The 9,854-nt window shown below is 40.7% G+C and overlaps 1 protein-coding gene across 1 annotated transcript; it reads left to right on the top strand.

Annotated features, from left to right (window-relative positions):
• Positions 1-34: 34 nt before the first annotated feature.
• phkg2 (phosphorylase kinase, gamma 2 (testis)) lies at positions 35-9,141 on the top strand. Its single transcript, XM_054769264.1, has 10 exons — positions 35-260; positions 456-566; positions 2,067-2,242; positions 2,319-2,373; positions 3,484-3,549; positions 3,628-3,791; positions 6,616-6,706; positions 6,820-6,973; positions 7,955-8,080; positions 8,155-9,141. Exons 2-10 carry the CDS (start codon positions 472-474, stop codon positions 8,398-8,400), a joined length of 1,173 nt encoding a protein of 390 aa, XP_054625239.1. The 5' UTR covers positions 35-260; positions 456-471; the 3' UTR covers positions 8,401-9,141.
• Positions 9,142-9,854: the final 713 nt, after the last annotated feature.

Genomic DNA, 9,854 nt, shown 5'->3' with positions numbered 1-9,854 from the left:
ACGTTGTCGCACTCCAACCACATGGGGGCGATCGTACTTGGCAAAAACACACCGGATCAGTTGAAGGGAATGCGGACAAAATGTTATTACTTAGAAATTTTCATTTTGGCTAACAACGCGCTTTGTTACTGTCTCCACTGAAGTATGCGTAGTGATGGCTTTGCCTTAGCGTCCGGCTTACTTTGTTCCATCGCACTGCAGCACCTTCCTGGCTGCTTGTCTCTTTCACGGTTGTTGTTGACGTTCGCTGTGCATACATAGTGAGTATCTTCAGGCACGGTCACTGAACCGTTGCAAGCAAGGGCACTGCTAGCAAACCATCGTGAAACAAGAAAAAGATCAAATGTCTTCCTGAACTGCAAGACAACATACACTACTTCCCTATCCTGACTGCACTTCCTGGTAGTACCCGTGTTGTTAATTTAAGTCTTTGAAGAACTGTTTGTTGTTCCAAGGTCCCGGTCCATCATCATGACCAAAGACATTGTGCTTGGAGATGAATTACCAGACTGGGTGGGTGCTAAGGAGTTTTACCAGAAGTATGACCCCAAAGAGGTGATTGGCAGGTGAGTCCATCAGAAAATAATAGACACGCTTGTTCGTAAACGACTGTGCATCCCGCAGGGCATAGTCCAACGATGCAGGCGCGGATTTAGAGGGGGGTGTGGGGGATGTACACCCCCCTGTTTTGAGGCACCCACGATTTTTTTCCCTGATTCTGATGTATGTCCATAGGGACATGCATCTGAATTGTTGGCGCGTGGTGGACGCATATGCCAGAATGCAACCGAGAAGCATGTTATTCCCGAACCCACTGTCAGGCTGATAATTTACATTGGACATTGAACGTGTGCTGTACATGGCTATTCAGGTGGAGGCGCAAAATAAAGGCTCTGGCATCATGACTATAAGGAAAACTGTTGTCTATTCTCAATGAAAATTAACCAGAAAAGCAATCCCCAGTGACATAAAATTATACTCAAATCCTCAGAATTTACAGCTGTTTCAAATTGGAAAATATTTCAGGAAATTGAGCTAAAATGGGTTTCTTCTAGTACCGATAATTTTATAAATAGAATGTTTTGGCTTAAACGATATATTCCAAGGATAAAAATAACAACAAACTCTTGAAATTAAGGACATAAAATTGGCCTCAGGTATCACCAGATTGCAGGAAATGAGGTCTAATTTAAAAAAATGTTGCTGGGGGAGGGACTCAGACCGCCCCCTCCATTTCTAGCGCCTCGGCCAACGGCCTCGGACACACCCCCCATTTTCAAAAAACCTAGATCCGCCCCTGCGATGTGTGTTTATTCATATTTCGTATTATGTATCTTATATAGGATGGGCCAATAAAGTGCACCTTCAACTATTTGACGACAGTGGAAACTCTTAATTCCCTGTTACTGTATATAGATTTGAAGTGAAACGACCATTGTGGGATTATCATTGTGGCCACATGTGGAGCCATATAGCCAAAGTTAATGTCACATCCAGGGGTTTTCAAAGTGCAGCCTGCGGGCTCTACTGACCCTAGGCATGTTCTAAAAATAGAATTAAGTCATTATGAATGAGATATTAGATATTGCGCTAATATGCTTTGCCACCTACAGTATAACACAAAGATAAGATGTTAGTGCTTTGTTCAGATATCTTAGCATATGTTGACCTACATTGGATTGGATTTAATGCACAGTGGCGCCTCCGCATTCTTTAATTTTCCTGTATGCCGCCCTTGGTTGAACAATGCTGAACATGTTTTTTGTCATAAACAGACTCTAGGGAAGCATATCACTGTAATAACATAAGGAAAAACTCCATTTAGCATAATACGGGACCCTTAAGAGTAATTTCCCATCACCACGAGGTGGCACTGTGCTTATATAATTAAGAACTGTAGAGGGGACACCTAGGGGGAACTAGTGAGCTCTTTCTGGGCTGTATTACCACTTTTGGTCCATTGTGAGCTCTTAATGACTTTCTAAACTGGTAGACAGATAATGAAGAACTTTAACATGAGCTGTAACCTTAATAAAACATGTTGGATGATGTCAATGGTGTGTCAGGGGTGTGAGCAGCGTGGTGCGCAGGTGCGTGCACAGACACACGGGACAGGAGCTGGCTGTCAAGATCATTGAGATCACAGCAGAGAAGATGACCATCCAGCAGCTGGAGGAGGTGAAGACATCCACGCTGAAGGAGATCCAAGTCCTCAATATGGTGAAGGGCCACTCCTCAATCAGTAGGTCCACAACACACTTAATTTGTTTAACATTTAAGCCAACGCAGTGAAGAAGCCATTCTATTCTTTCTCCTAGTTACTCTTGTTGATTCCTACGAGTCCACAACCTTCATCTTCCTGGTGTTTGATCTGTGAGTAGAAAGACAAATACAGTGGATCTCCCGCACGTTGGGCATTCAGCATTTACGGGCTGGCAAATCCGCGAAATACAAAATGTACAGCATACATGTACCACTGTTAAAAAAGACCACAATTCTTATGTTTATGTCTTTGTGTTTGAATGCACCATATTTGCCAAAGTGAAACCTGTATAAAACTTCTACACCAAGGGTGTCCAAACTTTTTCCACCGAGGGCCGCATACTGAAAAATGACAGGATGCGAAGACCACTTTTACGTTTTTTACAAATACTTACAACTTTCTTTTTGTGCATTTTTTGTGATAATTTTATGACTTTATTATCATAGTATTTACCTACCTAATTTTCCAAAAATTGCAACTTTATTCTTTGTTTTGATTCTCATATTATGACATTTTTCCTTGATGCTTTTTCTGTTAATATTATGAGGCCTCCCGGCCGCACTTTGGACACCCCTGTTCTACACCATGACTCATCGATCATCTTACGTTCTCATATAATGCATATATATTCAAACTTTTTAAAATGCGATTAATAAGAATGTGAGGCATGTTGAAGAGAGACGGGGGAGGGTTCTGGAGCTGAAGCTAATGATTACAACAGTGCCTACTGTTGCAAATGTTGATCCGAAATCTGAAGACATCAACATCAAGCTCGCAGGAGAGTTTGGAGGGGGAGGGAGGGGGAGTGAGTCGTGTGTCAATAATAGATATACAGTATTTATAGCAATCTCGATTACTCGATTGCAGTTTGCTGGTGGCTCCGTAACGTTAGCCCCTTGAAAAGCAAGGATCTACTGTATGTGATTCACCTTATTGACCCGAATGTAAGACCCAAGATTTTTTTTTTTTTATAAGACGGGTTGTCTTAGATTTGCATTGTAGAGATACATGTAAACCTGTGGGTGGCGCCGAACGACTTCTCCACAAGTGACTCAAAGCTTTTCTTCCTGTCACTCACAGTCTGAGGGGGGGAAAAAGTGTGTCAAAGGTTGTTAGAAAATTAGCAAAGAACAGATTACATTCTGATTACATTTTGTAGGTGTGTCTAATGCCTGTATATTTATACCAGTATGTGAGTGCATTGTGTATTTTCTTTCTAGCATGAGGCGAGGGGAGCTGTTTGACTACCTCACAGAAAAAGTTACACTGAGCGAGAAGGAAACAAGGCACGTATCAGCAAATTAAAAGTGACATTAAATTAAATGGTTGTCCATAATGTGTGATATGACTATTTTGCACGCCAGGAGCATGATGCGAGCTCTTCTAGAAGCAGTACAGTACCTCCACTCCCGCCACATTGTCCACCGCGACCTGAAACCTGAGAACATTCTGCTGGACGACCATGGACACATCAAACTGTCCGACTTTGGGTTCTCGGTGCAGCTGCAGCCGGGGGAGAAGCTACGAGGTACGAGGAGTGAAAATCAAGTGTTCAAGTGTTCACTGGAGATGGCCAGCCTCTGGCCATTTGCCAGTGGCGGCATATTTTTAAATAACATTAAAAAAGGCCTCAACCTTTTAAAGGATGATTAAGGGCATACTGAAAAGGAAAAAAATAAAAATGTTACAAGAAAAAAATTGGTTGCTATGTCCAAAAAAAGCCTCGGCCTCAATTTGGATGTTCAAGAATAATTGAAATGAAATAGCAAATTGAACAACTAACAAACTAAATAACATTGTGGGCCATCATCTACAATAAAAATTTACTATTTAAAAAATCACATTAGTCAGGAATTATTCATTAATTTATTAAAGTATTATATCAAATATTATATTTGAATTAACTGTCCAAAAAAACCTAAACAAAAAAACGGCAACTGACAACATATTATGCTATATCAGGGGTGTCCAAAGTGTGGCCTAGGGGCTGTTTGCAACTCGTTGCACATTTAAAAAAATACAAGAAAACAGCAAAAATGGGGTGGGCGTGGCAGCAAAGATGTTATTATCATGAAAAGGTTTTAATATTGAAACTAGGGTTGGGCGATATACCGCTATTTTTAAAATACAGTCAAATACAGTCAAACCTTTGTAGAACGGCCACCTGCCTATAGCAGCCACTGGAAAATCCCCCGCAGCAAATTTACATGTTGTAGACCCTGTGTATAGCAGTCACCTGTCCAACGCGGCCAGCGGCCACCCATTTTGTCTACCTTGGTCAATATCTGACCGCATATAGCAGCCAAATTACCGACTCAAGTAGAAGCTTCATGCACGAAAAAGTTTGGTTTTTCAATCAATGAAGCCGTCGTGTGTAGACTTTAATTACTGAGTCCTAGCTCAGTCACAATCATTCACAAGATCCACACAAACTGTCAGTTGTTCCACATAAAAAAGCCGTCTTCTTTTGAGCTTGCTATTTCCTGGTCAAACATGTAACTTTAAGAGCATTTGCACCAAAACATTACCGCAAAGTGGGCTGGGAACAGGACGTGCTCCCAGCGACGCTACAATAAAAAAAAAACATACGCTAGCATGCATGCGGCAGAACTGAGTTCGGTTGTACTTAATTGAAGTATTTTAGAATGTCCTCACATTATTTTTGATCAATCCTCATCCACAAATCCATCAAAGTCCTCATCTTCTGTATTTGACACAGAAAAAGCCGTTTTCTTTTCCGTTCGCTACTAGTCTGTTAACTTGTCAGTGTTATTCAGCTCCGAAGCAAAGAAGGAAACTTCTCCTGTTGCTTCTGCCAACTTTATTTATTGAACGCGGCCACCAGACAGCAGCTCAGAACACACACACATCTCTCAGCATCGTCTCTCCTTCCTGCTTGCCCACAAGGCAAAGGTTAAACAAGCCCCACTACATAGCTGTCCATGCAATGCCTGTAACAAGTGACACCGTTTATTTCCTGGTGTGCACTGGTCAATACTGTAATGCCGCTTGTTGTGGGGAAGGAGAGTTATTATTAAGCCTCTAGCTTCCTTTTAGTAAGTAAAAACCTTGGCTATGATTGCACTACATTGTCATGTAAACCTACAAAGTACACTTGGAAGAACAAGAGGTGAATAAATGTATTGCAACTGATGTGAAACTGATGAGGGGTAGGATTAAATAAGTTTTGCTTCTTCCTACTCCTTTTTGGACATGCAAAATTGTGAATTGTACTATGTGATGTGCTACTGTTTGACTCATAAGCATGTTCCGGATGAATTAAAACCATGAACCATGAACCATGATAATAACAAGCCTAGTAGTGCTCTACAACTTTTATCCGCAGTCCGCAGTGCCCTCTACTGGTCAACATTATTATTGTTATTTTTTTTCCCTTTTTTTTCCCTCTACTGGTCAACATTCAAACCGGACGCCAACCTGTCTATAGAGGCCACCTGTCTATAGCGGCCACTTTGGCAGACTCCCTCTAGTGGCTGCTATAGACAAGTTTGACTGTATTGATATTTACTTTAAGCACGGTATCAAAACCAACCATATTGTTGATATCAATATAGACTGGATTTGCGCTGTATCTCCCTCATTCCTGCATGCAGGAGGAGGGGCGGAGCAGAAGCCTGGTGGCTCCTGTCAATGTGATAGCGTCAGCAATGGAAGAATTACTCAGCAAGTAATAAACGGTAGCTTATTACTTGCTGAGTGATTCTCAGCAAGTAATGTGGAGGTACTCCCAATTCAGATGTCTGGTACAACTGTAGGTACATTTGTTTGGACAAATATAATGATGATAACAAATATAACTTATAAGAGTTTAATGTAAGAGCTGATATCTAGCAACTTCCATGGCTTTCATGATAATAACCAAAACCACTTAAGTTCTTACATGAATAGCTATAGCATTGTACTGCCCAAAAATGTAACTATTATTAGCTATTTTTGTCCCTCAACATCCAGAGCCTTGAAGAACTCAAAGCGAAACTCTTTGTCACTGAGGAGTTTTTTGACTACCCCAGACGCCTCAGCCACAGTGATGGAACTGTCAGCTTTTGTGTCTGCTTCCTCTGGAAGGTTTTGATACTAAGGATTGATACTAATAAGCCGAATAATAATACACTTTGTCGACTGTAACACAAAGCTTTCTTTGAATATATAGGATTTCTTATCTTAGCTACATTGGATTGGGTTTTTGCATTTTTACAGTAATAAAGATATCAAAGTGGCCTCCCCGCATCCTTGGATTTTTCAGTATGTGGCTCTCAGTGGAAAAAGTTTGGACACTCCTGCGTTACACAGTTTTAGTCATTACTGCTGTTGTCTGGTGTTTTCATTAACAGAGCTTTGTGGAACCCCGGGTTATTTGGCCCCCGAAATACTCAAATGCTCCATGGATGAAATGCACCCGGGCTACGGAAAAGAGGTTGATCTGTAAGTTTTCCCCTTTGTTTTTTTGGTTACCTTCATCAAGAAAGCATGGGTGTATTTATGTGGCTTTGTTGCTTTCCTGTCTACAGTTTCTGTTTCTTCTACTTGTCACGTAGGTGGGCGTGTGGCGTGATCCTTTTTACCTTGCTGGCCGGCTCGCCGCCATTCTGGCACCGCAAACAGATGCTGATGCTGAGGATGATCACAGAGGGCCGGTACAAGTTCAGCTCGCCCGAGTGGGACGACCGGTCCGACACTGTGAAGGATCTGGTAAGTGTGCACCATTTTCTATGCATTATCCTTACTAGAGTGAAACCACAGGCCCCTCAGATTGGCTGACTGACATCGACAGTTTTACTTTTGACTTTAGCCAGAGGGATAAGGAAAATGGGTGATAGTAAATCATTGTTTTTGACATTTTGCAGTTTTTTGACATTGTTTTCCTCCAGTTGTGCATATTTTTCATTCAACACTGTATTTCATACTCTTATGTAACAGAGCTGCTGCAGTCATTTTCTTTTATGCCTTGACTACAATGGTAATAAAGCTTTGGTACATGCACAAATCTTCTGAGTAAAACGAACGTTCATTATCATCTTAAGAAGAGTGGTGTGACAATTAAAAACATTTTTAAAAAAAAAAGTTTGAGGCAGAACTTACCCCTGTATTGTTCCGCCACTATTATTGTAGTAGGGGTGTCACAAGATCTTGCAAGATTAAATTAAATTACATTGTGACAAGATTTCTCGTTCCGAAAAAAATGTCTCGTGGGCACTTTGCCAGGGATTACAATAATTTAACTAATTAATCACACAATAAATGAAAATGAGCTCAATAATTTTGCCAGCCTTACCCCCCACTTTGTCCTGTGAGCTGAGTTCTGGTCGGATTTGGGTGATGAGGAACATAGTTCCGGTTAGTTGGTGGAGCAACTTAAATAAAAATTTGGGCTTCTCGAAATAATATGCTTTCAAAAGAGTAATACATTTGCATCACAAAAATGCCTCCTCGAAAATGATCACACCTCACAATCGCTCAGCGTGACTTTTATCTCCCGTCGTATCAGTGCGTGCTGTCCACTGTTGTGTATGTGTTCCACAGCGGATGAAGACCGCGTCTTCATCCGGGCATGTAAACATTGTGGAAAACTTAGCACAGGGATTAGCATAGGGATTATACAGTAGATGCTTATACTTATAGATGCAAATGGAACAATACTAACCTTCCTGTTGGGACGCTTGTGATGTTCAGATCTCCAAGCTGCTGGTTGTCGACCCCACTGTGCGTTTCAATGCAGAGCAAGCCTTAGCACATCCTTTCTTCAGGCAGTACCAGAAGGATCAGGTGCGACACTTCAGCCCCAGAAGGACATTCAAGGTGAGGAGTGTAGTCATTAATGGATGACAGTTAAGCATCACAGGAATCAAACATGATCTGTCATCGTTTTCCAGGTGCTGATTGTCACCGTGCTGGCTTGCATCAGAATGTACAGTCGCTACCGCAAGGCTCGACCTCTGACCCGTGACATCTTGGCCAGAGATCCCTACTCCCTCCGCGGCGTTCGCAAGCTCATTGATGGCTGTGCCTTCCGCATTTACGGGCACTGGGTGAAGAAAGGGGAGCAGCAGAACCGAGCGGCGCTCTTTCAGAACACGGCTAAGATCATGCTGCTGGAGCTGGAGGACTTTGAAACATAAACCTCATTGCTGTTCAAATGTGTTTTAATATATACATATGTCTGTGTTGTTGCTGTTTAATTTTAAGAGTTCAGGAATTGATGCCTTACTGCATGCTATCTTTAAGAAGAGCATGCACATCTTAATAATAATCCTGTTTGAAGCTCTTCATGTCAAGTTTGCATTACAGGGGATGTTGCAATACATGCAATATTACATATGTTTATTTGGGAACCTAACACTTTATCATCAAAGCACTGTGATTAATTGTTTAACATATAAAAAATAGATTTATATTTAGATGTTCTATTTGAATGAATCTGTACTGGAAGATGGGAAATGTAACAGACTAGATCCATGTTTTGGGGCATAAATCTCCATGTTTCTGAAATAAGAATCCAATTTGTCGATGTATTTCCTGTGAACTCAATCCACTTCCACCTTATTCCCAGCAGTAAATACGGTTTTGTTTATAACAAACAAGCACTCGAGTTTGAACTACTTGTATGTGTGGTTCATACCCAAATGTCACTTTTTTCTTACCTTTAGTTAAGATTTGGAGCCTTAAATTGAGGAAAAATGAAATGCTCTCCAATAGGTTGTCTAAGCAGTTATTTATGCAGTACTGTTCAATCCAGTGCAGCTCTTTTGGGGGTTGCCATCGCTGCCCCTTTTAGGATAATTGTTTCTGCAATTGTATTTTCCACATCTGGTGCAACAAAAAAAAATCAACCATAAAAGGTTTAGGACAAAATAAAACAATATTGGATTGTGCAGGTGTGGCTAATGTTATGGTCAGTGTGAATGTGCATGTATGTGTGTAAACGTTTTAAATAATTTGGGATAAAAACCTTTCCGGGTCAAGGATGGAGTGAATTTTGTTGATCCCCATGTAATGGTAGCTTGTTCCTGAAAACAACCGTTTTTTTAAACTATTAAGAGTGTGGACAAAACTAGCCAGTATCAACACAATGCCGACTTAATTATTATGGATCTGTTTCTCACTATAGCATCATCACCTTAGCTTCACTTACAGATTTTTTTCGATAAACTTTATCAAAGAGTCAGTTGTTAAATAACGAGTCACTAATGTAAACATAAAGAAACCTTTAAAACCTAGGTATTTTTCAGCAACACCATTGAAAAACACAAGTAACTTTTTGTGCGAAATAAAGTTTTCCAGACGACAACGAGCCCATTCAATAAACAACTTCCGGGTTACGCTAGTGACACCCCACTCCACTCCCAGAAACGTTATTAAGATAGATAGACATTTTAGAAGTAACAACATAATCAATACTTTTTCTTATATCTTATTCATGGTGCAAGTGGACAATTTATAAGCCCTCTTTTCTTTGTGCCATAAATTATTTTTACGTTTTTTTTACGCCACTGAAAAAATACACACAAAAGCATTTGCTAGGAAGATATGTTTGGATGGATGGTATTTCCCCGTTAAGACAAAAAAAAAATGA

This window comes from Dunckerocampus dactyliophorus, chromosome 2 (assembly GCF_027744805.1).
Source record: "Dunckerocampus dactyliophorus isolate RoL2022-P2 chromosome 2, RoL_Ddac_1.1, whole genome shotgun sequence".
In the NCBI taxonomy this organism is placed as follows: domain Eukaryota; kingdom Metazoa; phylum Chordata; class Actinopteri; order Syngnathiformes; family Syngnathidae; genus Dunckerocampus; species Dunckerocampus dactyliophorus.
Note: the sequence above shows the minus strand (reverse complement) of the source record. Positions and strands in the feature narration are given on the sequence as shown.